The sequence below is a fragment of the Ranitomeya imitator genome, chromosome 5, assembly GCF_032444005.1.
Source record: "Ranitomeya imitator isolate aRanImi1 chromosome 5, aRanImi1.pri, whole genome shotgun sequence".
Classification (NCBI taxonomy): Eukaryota; Metazoa; Chordata; class Amphibia; order Anura; family Dendrobatidae; genus Ranitomeya; species Ranitomeya imitator.
Genome location: NC_091286.1, coordinates 407,440,659 through 407,459,155, shown reverse-complemented (window position 1 = coordinate 407,459,155; position 18,497 = coordinate 407,440,659). Strand labels below are relative to the sequence as shown.

Sequence of the window (18,497 nt, the reverse complement as noted above, 5' to 3'; positions counted from 1 at the left end):
GACGAAATAAAGTGCTGGACTTTCTGCAGCGACCAACGACATCACAGCAGGATTCTGATCGCTGCTGTGTGTCAAACTGAACGATATCGCTAGCCAGGACGCTGCAACGTCACGGATCGCTAGCGATATCGTTTAGTGTGACGGTACCTTAACTTCTTGGACTTGGCACTGAAGGGGTTGATTCTGTATTCATAGGTTTGTAGAACAATAGGATTAAGGTCTTTTTCTCAACTCTGTTCATGTTGTAACATTTTTGCCGTGAAGAAGAGGCTGGGACCTCTGCGGAGTCAAATTCAGTTAGGTAGAAACTTTGATTTAAATCACTGATTTAAATCAAGCCTTACTGACTAGTGATTTAAATCGTGATTTCAAATCCACCCTGTTGTTAAGGCAGCCATTTTAAAACATTACCCTGTGAAGATAATAGCCTTGTACTCTATTTATTCATAGGCCTCCACAGGTTAGAGTTGTTACAAATGATGGGGGAGGCAGAAGTGAGAAAGAAAGACAAATGAGGATGGCGGCCAGATTATGTATGTCGTGAGGGGGACGACGTTTTAGCTAAAGGCAAAGGCTTCGCTGCTGACACAGATCTGTAGCCGAACTGGACGTCTGGCGACAATGAGGGCACTAATTTCGCCTGCCGGTTAGTTAGACTTCAATCACGTGACTAGAAAGGAGAAGGAAAACAGCGAAAAAGAAAAGGAGAACTGAAAAAGTTCACACAGCAGTGATGCATTGGAAACAGGAACACATGGGCTACTTGCACAGTGAACAAGTCTGTAGGAACATGTTCACACACCACCAAGAAACTTGATGACGCAAAAGAGCATAGTAAAACCAAAAACACTCAGTTTCAAAAAATCACATTAATCTGCAAGTGCTAGTAAAAAGATGTAAAAACCTGATCATCTGTATCTGTGTGAACATGTTCCTACAGACTTGTTCACTGTGCAAGTAGCCCATATGTTCCGGTTTCCATAATTGTTCTCTTGTGTCTACAAGACTAGGGAGTTACCCACCACTCCTTGTGGGCTATCTGCACAAAAGCTGTTCCACTCAGCATGTCCACATGGGCATTTCCTCTCTGAACCCTGTTCACACAGGTAATATACAGATGATCAGGTTTTTAAATACATCAGATAGGAATGGCATTCATCAGTTAGGACTGCTCTATGTGGGTATACCTTGACGTTTGGTGGAGCAGCTTAGCATACATTTTTTGCAATAAACGTATCAACCAAATACCCTGTTTTTTACATCTTTTTACTAGCACTTGCAGATTACTGTGATTTTTTGAAACTGAGTGTTTTTGGTTTTATTATGCTCTTTTGTGTCATCAAGCATTGATGCATTGATGGTGAGTGGTACACCCCACACCCTATCCACATGGCTGTCAGATTTTGGGCCCATGAAAACTATGCTGCACATGGATGGCTTCCGTTTGATATCCATTTTATTTTTCCTCACTCCTATAGATCTGAAATGCCAAGCCTTTGACTTGTATGGGTCTGTATGATTGTATGAAATATGAATAAAGCCTCATACTAATAAAAGGGAGCAATTTCAGCGAATAATTTAAGTGACTTATTAGTAATACAAAACAGCCGTTATGGTTAGACAAGAATGGGAACCTTTCTAAGGACTGATAAAAGCTCACCCTTAGGTGTATTCTGCTAAAGGCACAATGCGCTTTAGATAGCTGTCAGCCCAATGATGGTTCGGCTAACCATTATCTCGCCCGACACACCATGCACAGGAGCGGTTGCTCAGCTAATTGCTCGTGTTCTCCATGAGAACCACGGCCAGACATCTATGGTGGTGGCTTATCTCGGAGAGATATCGACAGTCTTAAATTGAGCATACCAGATTCCTAACTCTCACAATAATGTCTGGGATCCTCATACATTATCCTGTCAGTTGGACCCATCGATATCAGTAGGATCGGCTGACAGGCTAATATATACTTTTTTTTTTTACTCTTACAAAATCTTTTTGTGCAACTGTGGCCATGTCACACATATACTTACACCTTACGATCCACCTTAATGTGTCACTTGCCCTGTACCAAAAAGACACTGCATCAAGACTGAAAAGGTTTAGGCTGAAAGTGCCCCTGTCGGCTTACACTCGAGTCATTGTCCCAGGGGTTGGCGAGGGAGGGGGAGCGGCAGCTGTCACATCATACTCACCTGCTCCTGGCGCGGTCCCTGCATATCCCTGCTTCTCCGGCAGCTCTTCCTGTGTTCAGCGGTCACGTGGTACCGCTCATTACAGTAATGAATATCGATGAGACTCCAGTCCCATAGGGGTGGAGCGCATATTCATTACTTTAATGAGCGGTATCACTGACCGCTAAACACAGGAACAAGCTTCCGGCGTCAGAGACCATCGCATCGGAGAACCAGGGACCGCGCCGGGAGGGTGAGTATAACGGGGGAGGGTGAGCATTGCGATATTCACCTGTCCCCGTTCCACCGCCACAGGCCGCTTCGACTTCCGTGTCCTCTCGCTGTGACGTTCAGGTCAGAGGGCGCGATGACGTGTTTAGTGTGAATGCCGCCCTCTGCCTGAACAGTCACTGCAGAGAGCCAGAAGACAGAGCAGCGCGCGACGGTGGAACGGGGACAGGTGAATATCGCAAGTGCCGCTGTCCCCGCCTGCTCAGGACAAGATGTCATTTTTTTTTTATTGCAGCAGCAGCATATGGGGCATAATATCATATGGAGCATCTTATGGGGCCATAATCAACCTTTATGCAGCATTATATGGGTCACATTTTTCTATGGAGCATCTTATGGGGCCATAATCAACCTTCATGCAGCATTATATTGGGCAAATATTTCTATGGAGCATCTTATGGGGCCATAATCAACCTTTATGCAACATTATATTGGGCACATTTTCTATGGAGCATCTTATGGGGCCATAATCAAACTTTATGCAGCATTGTATGGGGCATAATATTCCATGGAACATCTTATGGGGCCATAATCAACCTTTATGCAGCATTATATGGGGCAAATGTTTCTATGGAGCATCTTATGGGGCCATAATCAACCGATATGCAGCATTATATGGGGCTCATTTTCAATGGAGCATCTAATGGGGCCATAATCAACTTTGATGCAGGATTGTATGCGGCAAATGTTTCTATGGAGCATCTTATGGGGCCATAATCAACCTTTGTGCAGCATTATATGGGGCATATTTTTGTATTAAGCATCTTATGGGGCCCATCATAAACTTTATGGAGCATTATATGGAGTATATTTTATTATGGAGCATCTTATGGGGCCCATCATGACCTTTATGGTGCATTATATGGGGCATATTTTGTATGGAGCATCTTATGAGGCCCATCATGAACTTTATGGACCATTACATGGGGCTCCTGATTCAATATGGAATTCAAAAACAACCTACTGATGTCTCAATTAATTTTACCTTTATTGGTATCTATTTTTATTTTTGAAATTTACCAGTAGCTGCTGCATTTCCCACCCTAGGCTCATAGTCGAGTCATTAAGTTTTCCCCGTTTTTTTGTGGCAAAATTAGGGGTCTCGGCGTATACTCGTGTCGGCTTATACTCGAGTATATACGGTAACCAGCCCAATTGCACAAACTATACCAATTACATTTCTTGCATACAAAAAAAATGTTTAAATGTTTCTAAAATAAAATGAATGTAAAATAAGCATGCATACTTACAATTCGTCCAAGCTTATGCTTTAAGGGAAAAATAGCAAAGTGGATATGTAGGTAAAATTCTAGCTTTTGAGCCAAAGGATCATTATTTCGGGTGTCCGGAGGAACTTGTTCATTCCACGTCTCAAAGAAGGTTTTTCTCTCCCCAGCTTCAAAAGCTGTGAGGAGGTCTTTCTGCAAGACACGACATGAGAAGACAAAGGTCATTATAAGCGGACTGCAATCATTTCTACTAGACTCATGGATATTCTGAAATACCATTAATGGCAACGCTGGCAGGTATAAACCTTATCTAGGAATCTCTCAAACCAAAGAACCCGTCTACAATAACATCCCACTGGTGACATTTATTGCAAATTTCATCAGTACTGACCAGAAGAATAGCACTGTAGGGTGCCAACATGGCAGACAGCACGATGCAACTAGTGATGAGCGAACGTGCTCAGATAAGTTGTTATCTGAGCATGCTCGTGTGCTAACAAGAGTGTCTTCGGGGTGCGTGAAACACACATGCAGGGATTTCTTGTTTGTTAGGCAATCCCTGCATGTGTTGCAGTTGTCTAACATCCGCGAGACACGCAGCGACGGGGACTAGAACATATTATTCGAGCACACTGAAGGCACTTGGTTAGCAGTCGATAAAACATTCTCTCATCACTAGATGCAACTCATAAGTCTGATTATCTACTATATAATTGTCTAAGGGTCAATTCCGTCTGTCACGGTTATTCATTCGCTGATTGGTCTCGCCAGCTGCCTGTCATGGCTGCCGCGACCAATCAGCGACGGGCACAGTCCGGAAGAAAATGGCCGCTCCTTACTCCCCGCAGTCAGTGCATGTCGCCCGCATACTCCCCTCCGGTCACTGCTAACACAGGGTTAATGCCAGTGGTAACGGACTGCGTTATGCCGCGGGTAACGCACTCCGTTACCGCCGCTATTAACCCTGTGTGTCCCCAACTTTTTACTATTGACGCTGCCTATGCGGCATCAATAGTAAAAAATTTAATGTTAAAAAAATAATAAAAAAAAAAAACCTGCTATACTCACCCTCCGTTGCAGCTCGCGCCGGCCGCCATCTTCCATTGCCGCTTCCGGTGGCAGAAGGACCTGCCATGATGTCACGGTCATGTGACTGCGACGTCATCACAGGCCCTGCGCGACAAGGACCTGCCATGACGTCACGGTCATGTGACCGCGACGTCATCAAAGGCCCTGCGCGCCTGCGCTACAAAGACCTGCCATGACGTCACGGTCATGTGACCGTGACGTCATCACAGGTCCTGTGCTAATACCAACCCTGGGACCGGAACCTGCCGTGGACTACAAGGGCTCCCTCGGAAAGGTGAGTATATGTTTATTTTTTATTTTTTCACCTGTGACAAATCTGGCTGGACAATATACTACGTGGCTCTGTGCTGTATACTACTTCGCTGTGCAATATACTACGTGGCTGGGCAATATACTACGTGGCTGCGCAATATACTATGTCACTAGGCAATATACTACGTAACTGGGCAATATACTACGTGGCTGGGCAATATACTACGTGGCTGTGCAATATACTACGTGGTTGGGCAATATACTACGTGGCTGGGCAATATACTACGTGGCTGGGCAATATACTACGTGGTTGGGCAATATACTACGTGGCTGGGCAATACACTACGTGGCTGGGCAATATACTACGTCACTGGGCAATATACTACGTCGCTGGGCAATATACTACGTGGCTGGGAAATATACTATGTGGACATGCATATTCTAGAATACCCGATGTGTTAGAATCGGGCCACCATCTAGTTGTTAGGATAAGAGGGGAATATACCAACACCAACAAAGATTTTAGGGTCCAAATAAACAATTCAATCAGCTGACAAATGATCAGTCCTATGTGTTCATGGGTCAATTATTGAGGTCACAATCATTTATGGGCAATCAAGGACTGGTAAAAATCCATCTGGTCAAACACTATTAAGGAATGACAGAAAGCGAATATCCAGACTGTACGAAAGGTTAAGAATGTCATCATCAGCTAATTTACAAGGAGGAGGGATGCGTCTTATCATATCCTGTTACTCCGACACCTATGTGCTCACCTCCATGACAGGAAGGATGACCTTAGCCTAACTCACTCTCTCGTCTAAATGGAAAAGAATGAAGCAATATATCCTAAGAGACAAGACGTTTCCTAACATTCACCACCCTGTCTGCAGGAGGTGAGGATCAGCTCCACCAAGGCGTTGCCACCAGAAGGGCGCCCCCTCCCCAGTGTTCACATTCTTCACATTGCGTGTCTCTCTGCAACCTACATCCTTAATTACAATAAACGTCCCAATGATACTCGCCTCGGAGACTGCCAGCATTTAATGGCTCAGTAAATATATACATATTCTACATTCCTAAAACATAGGCACAGAGGACCCCCAACACTGCAAACAAACACAAAATGGTACACTCAGGAAAGATTAAGCTTTCTTTTACAAGAACTAATCTAATGCCCGTACACGTTTGTTAGGAGGTATATGGACAACCACACAGATATTCTGTATATACATCTATTTCATGCAATCAACTATATACAGCTTTTGTGTTGTACAAAGTCTATCACAGCCCAGATCAGAACAAGAGAGGCCGAGAGAGCTACACTTTCAGGGCGTACACCTCCGACACCTTCAAAAGAACTGTGCTTCAAAATGCCTGTGTGCACACCTGGCAGAAATAACCCAGAAGCTCCTTCACATGCTGTAGTTTAACCATTCAAGAGCATCTGATGGAAAATAATATTTTTACAACAGCAACACCATTTTAGGCCATGTTCACACGTTGCGGTTTTTACCGCGAGATCTGCAGCAGTTTTCCATGTGGTGTACAGTACCATGTAAACCTATGGAAAACCCAATCCACTGTGCACATTCTGTGGAAAAAAATGTGCGGAAACGCAGCGTTGATTTTTTCTGCAGCATGTCAATTCTTTGTGCGGATCTGCAGCATTTCTGCACCCATTAACTTGCATTGAGTTGCGCACATCCGCAGCAAAACCGCAGATGTAAAAAAAGATCTGCGGTTTTGCTGCGGGGGAAACGGAAGGGGGAGTGTGTGGGCGGTGACTGTGCATGTATGTGTGTGCGGGCGGGGTCTGTGTGCGTGTGTGGGTCTGTGCGGGCTGACGGGGGTCTGTGCGGGATGACAGGGGATCTGTGCGGGATTACAGGGGGTCTGTGCGGGCTGACGGGGGGTCTGTGCGGGCTGACGGGGGGTCTGTGCGGGCTGACGGGGGGTCTGTGCGGGATGAGGGGGGGTCTGTGCGGGGCTGTCGGGGGTGTGTGTGTGTCTGTGTGCAGGCATTGTCCAAAGGGACTACAAGTAGTAGTACAGTAGTAGTCCCATCATCCAGGTAATGTGTTGAATGTGAAAAAAACAAAACACAAACATACACCAGAACATACAACATATAACATACAACAGTACATACAACATACAACAGAACATATAACATACAACAGTACATACAACATACAACATATAACATATAACAGTACATACAACATATAACATACAACATATAACATAACAGTACGTACAACATATAACATACAACATATTACATAACAGTACATACAACAGTACATACAACATATAACAGAACATACAACATACAACAGAACATACAACATACAACAGAACATACAACATATAACATACAACATATAACAGTACATACAACATATAACAGTACATACAACATATAACAGTACATACAACATATAACAGTACATACAACATATAACATAACAGAACACACAACATACAACATATGTCATTACATACAACATATAATATAACAGATCATACAACATATAACCTATAACAGTACATACAACAAATAACAGTACATACAACATACAGTACATATAACATAAGATACAATACATACAGTACATTCATACATTACATACAATACATACATATAGACATACAGTACATACTCACCATCACCTTGATCCCCGAAGCCAGTGTCACCTGTAAAAAAATATTAAAATAATAAACACTATACTCCCTGATCCACAGATATCCAATTAAAACGAGTGTCCCACGATGATCTCCTGTGGAGAGCAGCAGCATCAGCTGATGCTACCGCTATCCAGGGGCTCCAGGAATACAATGACGGAAGGGATATCCTTCCGCACTGTATTCCTCCGCCACTGTAAAAAATAGTCCCTAGTCTCATTTTTCCCACACAGCATTGCCATAAAGTGAGACCCTGAACTAAGGTAACCTCAGTGATGCACTGCCGGAGCCATTGTCTCCTGTCAGTGTGTCACTGGAGGCCTATAGAGCAGTGACATCACTCGATGTCACTGTTCTATAGGGGAGATCGTCGTGGGACACTCGTTAATTGGACTACGGCGGACAGGTAGTGTTAGGTTTATTATTTTTAATTTTTTGCAGGCAATCAAGTATGGTAAGTATGGTTAAATTAAGAATATTAAAATACTTTTTTCTGTCTGTGTCTTTATTTATTTTTTAACTCTTCCACTACTCTAGGATAAATAATGGATAAGCATTTTATTGACGCCTCGCCATTATTAACCGGGCTTAATGTCACCTTACATTAGCAAGGTGACATTAACCCCTTATTACCCCATATCCCACCGCTACTCGGGAGTGGGAAGAGAGGGGCTAAGTGCCGTAATTGGCGCATTTTATAGATGCGCCATTTCTGGGGCAGCTGGGGACTGGTATTTGTAGCCGAGGGGGCAATATCCATGGCCCCTCTCTAGGCTATGAATATCAGCCTGCAGCTGCCTGCGTAGTCTTTCTGGCTATAAAATATAGGGGGACCCCACAACATTTTTTTTTTTTGGGGGGGTCACCCTATTTTAATAACCAGTAAAGGCTACGCAGACAGCTGCAGGCTGATATTCATAGCCTAGAGAGGGGCCATGGATATTGCCCCCTCGGCTACAAATACCAGTGAGTGGGCCATGGGTATTATCCCTTTCCCAGGCTACAAATATTGGCCCCTGGCCGTCTGCTTTCCCCCTCTGTCACTGAAAATTGCACCAAATTTTTCCGTTTCTTTTTTAAATTAAACATTCAGTAATAAACATAGGCCTTGCTATTATATATCTATGGATGGATAACTATGGCTATATCTATCTATAGATATATTTATAGATAGTTATATCTATAGATACATAGATATATCTATCCAAATATCTATCTGGCTACTTTCACACATCAGGTTTTTGCCGTCAGACACAATCCAGCGAGTTTTGAAAAAAACGGATACATTTTTTTTCTGCCGGATCCGTTTTTTTCTCATAGAGTTGTATTAGCGCCGGATTGTGCCTGATGGCCACACGTTTCATCTGTTTTTTGCCGGATACGTCAGAAAAGCTGTTTCAGGCGGACGGAGAAAACGTACAGAAGAACGTTTTTTCTGTCCGGCAAAAAAATGCACAGTGACTGATCCGGCGAAAAATGTATGAAACTGAGATGTGAAATGATGAATCCGGCCTTCGAATCCGGTTTCTCTTGCATGTTTCCATTCACATCATGCACATTTTCCATTCTCTCTATCAAAAAAAAAACTGATCAGTTGCATCAGTTTTTCACTATTTTCAACGGATCGTTTTTTGGTTTTTTTTTTTAGAGAGAGAGAACGGAAAATGTGCATGATTTAAATGGAAACAGGACATTCTTGCAGGGGAATGAGCACTGTACCACCTTATTCCATTTTATTGACATAGCAAGTTGTTTTATCAAAGGGTGATGCTTACTCTTTTTCTTTTTTTTTTTTTTTTTTTAAGAGCTGTGTTCTGGCGCCGTTGACTATTTCTCTCATTTTATGAGGTAATAACTCTGGAACGCTTAAAAGGATCCCACTGATTGTGAGACTGTGCTTACGTGACATATTGTACTTCAGAATAGTAATACAATTTGCTCGATATAACTAGAGTTTATTTAAGAGAAAAAAATTGATAATTTTGCAATTTTCAAACTTTTATGCCCTTAAATCAGAGAGATAGGTCACACAAAATAAGATTGATATATAACATTTCCCACGTCTACTTTAGATCAGCACAATTTTTGGAACCAATTTTTTTTTCCTTAGGAAGTTAGAACGGTTAAAAGTTGAATAGAGATTTCTCAGTTTTCCAACAAAATTTACAAAACCATTTTTTTTTTCAGGGACCACATCACTTTTGAAGTCACTTTGAGGGGTCTATATTACAGAAAGTACCCAAAAGTGACACCATTCTAAAAACTGCACCCCTCAAGGTGCGCAAAACCACATTCAAGAAGTTTATTGACCCTTCACAGGATTTTTTGCAATGTGAAATGTTCCCACAAAAATAATGACATTTTTACTACTAAAATGTTGTTTTACTACCAAGATTTTAATTTTTTTAAGGGCTAATAGGAGAAAAAAAGGACCTTAGTTTGTTTTAAAAATTTCTCCTGAGTGCAACAATACGCTACATGTTATCGGGAAATACTTTTCAGGCACAGTGCAAAGCTCAGAAGGGAAGGAACGCCATATTATACTGCAGATTTTACTGTTATTGCTTGACCCACTGGTAGAAACTCCGAGGTTCCAGAACAGCAGAACCCCCCATAAGTGACCCTATTTTACAACTACACTTCTTGATGAATTCATCTAGTGGTGCAGTTATCATATTGACACCACGGGTGTGTCACAGAATTTTATACCATTGGGCAGTGAAGAAAAAATAATTACATTTTTACCATCAAAATATTGTTTCAGTCTCAGATTTTACATTTTCACAAGGAAAATGGGTAAAAATGGCACCAAAATTGTCCCACTATTTCTGTTAAACGTGGAAATCCCCCATATGTGGATATACAATACTGGTTAGCCACATATGCCTCCTGGAGCACAGATTTTCCTAGAATAATTTGCGGACTCCATATACAGAGCCCTTAAGTGCTAGAAAAATGATGATAATTTACCGGTAATCGGATTCTCTAGAACCCATGATGGCACCAATGGAGAGAGAGGATTCGCCCCAAGGACAGGAAGCCCTATAGTTTTAAGATGCACAGCCCTCTAGTACGCTTCAGTGGTTTACAGAGCATGAGAAAAACAACACCCAGTGAGTCAACCGTGACCAACCACCATGAAAGGTGAGAAGGGGGGAATAAGGAAGGTACTGTCCCATTCCCCATGACCGCACCATTGGAGAGAGATTTCAGAGGAATCCCCTAGGGAGAGACTGCCCCCTGTAAGACTTTCCACCCAAAAGTAAGATCCCCTCTGCACCTAAATCCAACCTATAGTGCTTGACAAAACTGGAGGGCGAAGACCATGTGGCTACCCTGCAGATTTGTTCCAGAAAAGTGTTAGCCCTCTCTGCTAAGGATGTAGAGAGTCTTTTTGGAGTGTGCTTTTATATTATCGGGGGAGAAAACACCTCCCGAAGTGTAGGCCAAAGTAATCCCTGTCCTGACTCATCTGGATATAGACCCCTTGGGCGCTGCCAGGCCTCTCCTGAGACCATGAAAGAGAACAAACAGGGAGGTAGATTTCCTGAATTCCCTGGTAATAGGTATCTATATCTACTAACATCCAGGGTGTGAAACTCTCCCCTCATTTTAAGGCTGTGTGCACACATTGCGTTTTTTTCGCTCTAAAAACGCATAAAAAAACACATACATTATGCATCCCATCATCTAGAATGCATTCCGCAATTTTTGTGCACATGATGCGTTTTTTTCCGCAAAAAAAAAGCATTGCGGTAAAAAACGCATCATGTTCATTAACCCCTTTACCCCCAAGGGTGGTGTGCACGTTAATGACCAGGCCAATGTTTACAATTCTGACCACTGTCCCTTTATGAGGTTATAACTCTGGAATGCTTCAACGGATCCCAGTGATTCTGACACTGTTTTCTCGTGACATATTGTATTTCATGATTGTGGTAAAATTTCTTTGATATTACATGCGTTTATTTGTGATAAAAACGGAAATTTGGCGAAAATTTTGAAAATTTCACAATTTTCCAACTTTGAATTTTTATGCAATTAAATCACAGAGATATGTCACACAAAATACTTAATAAGTAACATTTCCCACATGCCTACTTTACATCAGCACAATTTTGGAACCAAAATTTTTTTTTGTTAGGGAGTTATAAGGGTTAAAAGTTGACCAGTAATTTCCCATTTTTACAACACCATTTTTTTTTTAGGGACCACATCTCGTTTGAAGTCATTTTGACGGGTCTATATGACAGAAAATACCCAAGTGTGACACCATTCTAAAAACTGCACCCCTCAAGGTGCTCAAAACCACATTCAAGAAGTTTATTAACCCTTCAGGTGTTTCACAGGAATCTTTGGAATGTTTAAATAAAAATGAACATTTAACTTTTTTTCACAAAAAATTTACTTTAGCTACAATTTGTTTTATTTTACCAAGGGTAACAGGAGAAAATGGACCCCATAAAGTTGTTGTACAATTTGTCCTGAGTACGCCGATACCCCATATGTGGGGGTAAACCACTGTTTGGGCACATGACAGAGCTCGAAAGCAAAACAGCGCCATTTGACTTTTCAATGCAAAATTGACTGGAATTGAGATGGGACGCCATGTTGCGTTTGGAGAGCCCCTGATGTGCCTAAACATTGAAACCCCCCACAAGTGACACCATTTTGGAAAGTAGACCCCCTAAGGAACTTATCTAGAGGTGTGGTGAGCACTTTGACCCACCAAGTGCTTCACAGAAGTTTATAATGCAGAGCCGTAAAAATAAAACAAAACTTTTTTCCCACAAAAATTATTTTTTAGCCCCCAGTTTTGTATTTTTCCAAGGGTAACAGGAGAAATTGGACCCTAAATATTGTTGTCCAATTTGTCCTGAGTACGCTGATACCTGATATGTGAAGGGGAACTACCGTTTGAGCGTATGGCAGAGCTCGGAAGGGAAGGAGCATCATTTGGAATGCAGACTTAGATGGATTGGTCTGCAGGCGTCACATTGCGTTTGCAGAGCCCCTAAACAGTAGAAACCCCCACAAGTGACCCCATACTGAAAACTAGACTCCCCAAGGAACTTATCTAGATGTGTTGTGAGAACTTTGAACCCCCAAGTGTTTCGCTACAGTTTATAACGCAGAGCCGTGAAAATAATAAAAAACAAATTTTCCCCCCAAAATTATTTTTTACCCGCAGTTTTGTATTTCCCCAAGGGTAACAGGAGAAATTGGACCCCAAAAGTTGTTGTCCAATTTGTCCTGAGTACGCTGATACCCCATATGTTGGGATAAACCCCTGTTTGGGCACACGGAAGAGCTCGGAAGGGAAGGAGTACTGTTTTACTTTTTCAATTCAGAATTGGCTGGAATTGAGATCGGACGCCATGTCGCGTTTGAAGAGTCCCTGATGTGCCTAAACAGTGGAAACTCCCCAATTATAACTGAAACCCTAATCCAACACACCCATAACCCTAATCCCAACGGTAACCCTAACCACACCTCTAACCCAGACACACCCCTAACCCTAATCCCAACCCTATTCCCAACCGTAAATGTAATCCAAACCCTAACCCTAACTTTAGCCCCAACCCTAACTGTAGCCTTAACCCTAGCCCCAACCCTAACCCTAGCCCTAACCCTAACCGGAAAATGGAAATAATTTCTTTTAATTTTTCCCTAACTAAGGGGGTGATGAAGGGTGTTCTGATTTACTTTTATAGCGAGTTTTTTAGCGGATGTTTATGATTGGCAGCTGTCACACACTGAAAGACGCTTTTCATTGCAAAAAATATTTTTTGCGTTACCACATTTTGAGAGCTATAATTTTCCATATTTGAGTTCACAGAGTCATGTGAGGTCTTGTTTTTTGCGGGACGAGTTGACGTTTTTATTGGCACCATTTTCGGGCACGTGACATTTTTTGATCGCTTTTTATTCCGATTTTTGTGAGGAAGAATGACCAAAAACCAGCTATTCATGAATTTCTTTTGGGGGAGGCGTTTATACCGTTCCGCGTTTGGTAAAATTGATAAAGCAGTTTTATTCTTCGGGTCAGTACGATTACAGCGATACCTCATTTATATCATTTTTTTATGTTTTGGCGCTTTTATACGATAAAAACTATTTTATAGAAAAAATAATTATTTTTGCATCGCTTTATTCTGAGGACTATAACTTTTTTATTTTTTCGCTGATGATGCTGTATGGTGGCTCATTTTTTGCGGGACAAGATGACGTTTTCCGCGGTACCATGGTTATTTATATCTGTCTTTTTGATCACGTGTTATTCCACTTTTTGTTCGGCGGTATGATAATATAGCATTGTTTTTTGCCTCGTTTTTTTTTTTTCTTACGGTGTTTACTGAAGGGGTTAACTAGTGGGACAGTTTTATAGGTTGGGACGTTACGGACGTGGCGATACTAAATATGTGTACTTTTATTGTTTGTTTGTTTTTTATTTGCATAAAGAAATGTATTTATGGGAGTAATTTTTTTTTTTTTTTGTTTTTTTTTTTTTACACATGTGGAAATTTTTATTTTTTATTTTTTACTTTGTCCCGGGGGGGGACATCACAGATCGCTGATCTGACAGTTTGCACAGCACTCTGTCAGATCAGCGATCTGACTTACAGCACTCCAGGCTTACCAAGCGCCTGCTCTGAGCACGCACTTGGTAAGCCACCTCCCTCCCTGCAGGACCCGGATGCCGCGGCCATTTTGGATCCGGGCCTGCTGCTGGGAGGAGAGGTAAGAGACCCTCGCAGCAACGCGATCACATCGCGTTGCTGCGGGGGTCTCAGGGAAGCCCGCAGGGAGCCCCCTCCCTGCGCGATGCTTCCCTATACCGCCGGCACACCGCGATCATGTTTGATCGCGGTGTGCCGGAGGTTAATGTGCCGGGGGCGCTCCGTGACCACTCCTGGCACATAGTGCCGGATGTCAGCTGCGATAGGCAGCTGACACCCGGACGCGATCGGCGGCGCTCCCCCCGTGAGCGCGGCTGATCGCGTTGGATGTACTATTCCATCCTTGGGAAGTAAGGCCCACCCCACATGGACGGAATAGTACGTCCAATGGCAGAAAGGGGTTAATTTTGCGGATGTATCGCATTTTTCCCGCTATTTAATGCATTGGAAAGCTCCGGAAAAAAACACGCAAAAAACACGCCAAAAAGGAGTCAAAAACGCATGCGGATTTCTTGCAGAAAACGTCTGGTTTTGCTCAGGAAATTTCTGCAAGAAATCCTGAACGTGTGCTCATAGCCTTAGGGTTATCACATAAAGATGGCAACACTATCTCCTGATATCTGTGAAAGGTTACCACCAGCTTTTGGGACAAAGGCCGAGTCAGGCCTAAGAAAAACCCTATCCGGTAAAACCTGAAAAAAGGGTGACCGATAGTGCCTGCAGCTCGCCCACCCTTCTAACTGACGTGAGGGCCGCCAGAAGGCCGTTTTCAGGGTCAAAATCTTTATTAAGCAGTTTGATTAGGGCTCAAATGGAGATTTAGATAACTTGCTGATAGTGTTCTTAAATTTTCTTCCACTAAAGCCATTATATTGCCTGCTTCTGTCATGAGACCCGTTGACCTTGTGCCCCCTTGCTTGGTTACATATGCGACTGATGTTTTGTTATCTTACAAAATTTTTACATGTTGGCATCTCATCTCTGGTAAGATCTTTAGAAAAGCCAGTCTGATAGTTGTTAGGCTACTTTCACACTAGCGTTGTTTGGCGTATGTTGCAATGCGTCGTTTTGGAGAAAAAAACACATCCTGCAAATGTGCCCGCAGGATGCGTTTTTTCTCCATAGACTTGCATTAGCGACGCATGGCCACACGTCGCATCCGTCGTGCGACAGATGCGTCATGTTTTTGCGGACCCTCGGCACAAAAAAAAGTTACATTTAACTTTTTTTTGTGCGTCGAGTCCACCATTTTCAACCGCGCATGTGCGGCTGAAACTCCGCCCCCTCCTCCCCGGACATTACAATGGGGCAGCGGATGCGTTAAAAAACTGCATCCGCTGCCCCCGTTGTTCATTTCTTTTACAACGTGCGTCGGTACTTCAGGCTGACGCTAATGTGAAAGTAGCCTTAGTTCTTTTCTGTTGGAAGATGCGTCCAGGAACTCGAGACCATCCACCTTGGAGAATCCTGCCCTCTGTGCGTGCTCCCCAGCCAAAAGGGCTTGCATCTCTGGTGATTATTTGTTGTTGTTTTTTTTTAATTTCCCAAGGAACTACGCCTGACAAGTTTGTCTTGTGATGCCACCACCGTAAAGATTGTTGTGTTTTCTCTGAAACCATCATTCTTCTGTCCTGATTTCCTTCCGTTTTTTCCCCTCTTTGAAAATTTCCAGCTGAAGGGTTCTGAAGTAGAACCTGGCCCAGGTTATAGATGGGATGCAAGATGTTAAGATTCCCAGGATTGACATAGCCCTTCTAAGGGTATGTGTCCACGTTCAGGATTGCATCAGGATTTGGTCAGGATTTTTCATCAGTATTTGTAAGCCAAAACCAGGAGTGAAACAATTAGAGGAAAAGTATAATACCGTAGAAACATATGCACCAGTTCTGCATTTATCACCCACTCCTGGTTTTGGCTTACAAATACTGATGAAAAATCCTGACCAAATCCTGATGCAATCCTGAACATGGACACATACCCTTAGGGTAGTTACTGGGCTCCTGACTAACTCGAAAGTCGAACTTCACACTTTATCTTTTCTTCTGGGATAAAAGAAGGTTGCTTTTGAATCCAACAGTATTCCTAAGAAAATGTATTTTGGTATTATCCGTGATTTTTCCCAGTTTATAATCCATTCAAGGGATTGTAGTATCTCCTTTACAAATTCCACGGCCTCTATGCATTTGGTTCCTGACTTCTCCACAATGAGGAAGTCATCTAAATACAAGATGAACAAAATGTCCTTTTCTCTTATATGCGCTGCCATTTCCACCACTATATTTGTGAAAACCCTTGGGGCCATAGATAGGCCAAAGGGGAGGACCTGGAAGAGTGGGTGTGTTAACCGTCATTGTATGTTGACTACCACCCTGAGATATTTTTGATGGCACTGGAGGATGGGCACATGGTAGTAGGAAACTCGTAGATCTATAGTGGCCATAAAACTTCCCGGAAACAGCAGTTTTACGGTTGACTGTACTGTCTCGATTTTTAAGCACTTGGACACCAAAAATTGATTTAGATCTTTTAAGTTTACTATTGTCCTGAATGATCTGCCTAGCTTTTTACTCAAGAATATGGGGCTGTAGAACCCCTTCCCTTCTTCCCCCTTGGCATGCGAGTGAGGATCCCCTTCTTTAGCAGTGATCTTATTTCCTCCTCTAGGGCATTTTGATTTACCCTTAAATACTGATCTTTCATAACCACATCTCTTTCTGGGGGGGGGGGGGGGGAGAGAAAGGAATTCTAGTTTTAGCCCCTCCCCTATGGTGCCTAATATGCAAGGGCTCAGGGAAATACTTTCCCAGGCAGAAGAAACTGAATCAGCCTTCCACCTACCTGGGGCCTGGCCTTCATTGTCTCCCCGTTTTTTGGGGAAACCCAGACAAAAACGATCCCCCTGCAAGGTCTTCCCTTTATTTCTGGGCTCCTTCCATCTTTTTGTCTAGGAACCTGTTGTGAATTCTGTGGCCAAGCTCCCTCCTGTGGTCGTGAGTGGTACTTCGGCTGGTTCTGTCTATGAGCTTCCTTTGGTGGATGAGAGTGGTACTGCGGCTTCTGAGTTTCCTTCCTCAGGTGATGAGGTTAAGTTGTTAGGTGCTGCTCTATTTAACTCCACCTAGTGCTTTGATCCTGGCCTCCAGTCAATGTTCTAGTATTGGTCTTGCTTTCTCCTGGATTGTTCCTGTGGCCTGTCTATCCTGCATAAGCTAAGTTTTGCTTGTGTTATTTTTGTTTGCTATTTTTTCTGTCCAGCTTGCTATATTGGTTTTTCTTGCTTGCTGGAAGCTCTGGGACGCAGAGGGAGCACCTCCGTACCGTTAGTCGGTGCGGAGGGTCTTTTTGCCCCCTCTGCGTGGTTGTTTGTAGGGTTTTGTGTTGACCGCAAAGCAATCTTTCCTATCTTCGGTCTGTTCAGTAAGTTGGGCCTCACTTTGCTAAATCTATTTCATCTCTGCGTTTGTATTTTCATCTCAACTCACAGTCATTATATGTGGGGGGCTGCCTTTTCCTTTGGGGTATTTCTCTGAGGCAAGCTAGGCTTATTTTTCTTTCTTAGGGCTAGCTAGTTTCTCAGGCTGTGCTCGAGGCGCATAGGACTGGTCAGGAGCGCTCCACGGCTACCTCTAGTGTGGTTGGATAGGATTAGGGATTGCGGTCAGCAGAGTTCCAACGTCTCAGAGATCGTCCTATGTTTTTGGTAATTGTCAGGTCACTTTGTGTGCTCTGAACTTCAAGGTCCATTGTGGTTCTGAATTACCTGTTCAGAACAGTACTGGAGGCCCAAAGTACTAATGCTTCTCAATAGAGGGAAAAGAGAAGTTCTGAGACAATTTTTTTTTCTTTGCACTGTGTTCCGTCTTTCTTTTCCCCTTTACATCAGGGTGGTTCAGAACACAGGTGTGGACATGGACATTCAGGGTCTGTCCTCTTTGATGGATAATCTCACAATAAGTGTACAGAACATTCAAGATTTAGTGGTTCAGAATCCTATGTTAGAACCTAAAATTCCTATTCCTGAGTTATTTTCTGGAGATAGAGCTAAGTTTTTGAATTATAAAAATAATTGTAAACTATTTCTGGCTTTGAAACCCCAC

At 42.9% G+C, this 18,497-nt stretch overlaps 1 protein-coding gene across 3 annotated transcripts in view; it reads right to left on the bottom strand.

The window, feature by feature from the left end:
- Positions 1-18,497, bottom strand: part of ARMC9 (armadillo repeat containing 9) — a 290,214-nt gene that overhangs the window by 237,904 nt on the left and 33,813 nt on the right. For all 3 annotated transcript variants that reach the window (XM_069727004.1, XM_069727005.1, XM_069727006.1), the window contains exon 4: positions 3,713-3,883. In XM_069727004.1, the coding sequence (XP_069583105.1) occupies positions 3,713-3,883 (171 nt within the window). The remainder of the gene's footprint in view (positions 1-3,712; positions 3,884-18,497) is intronic.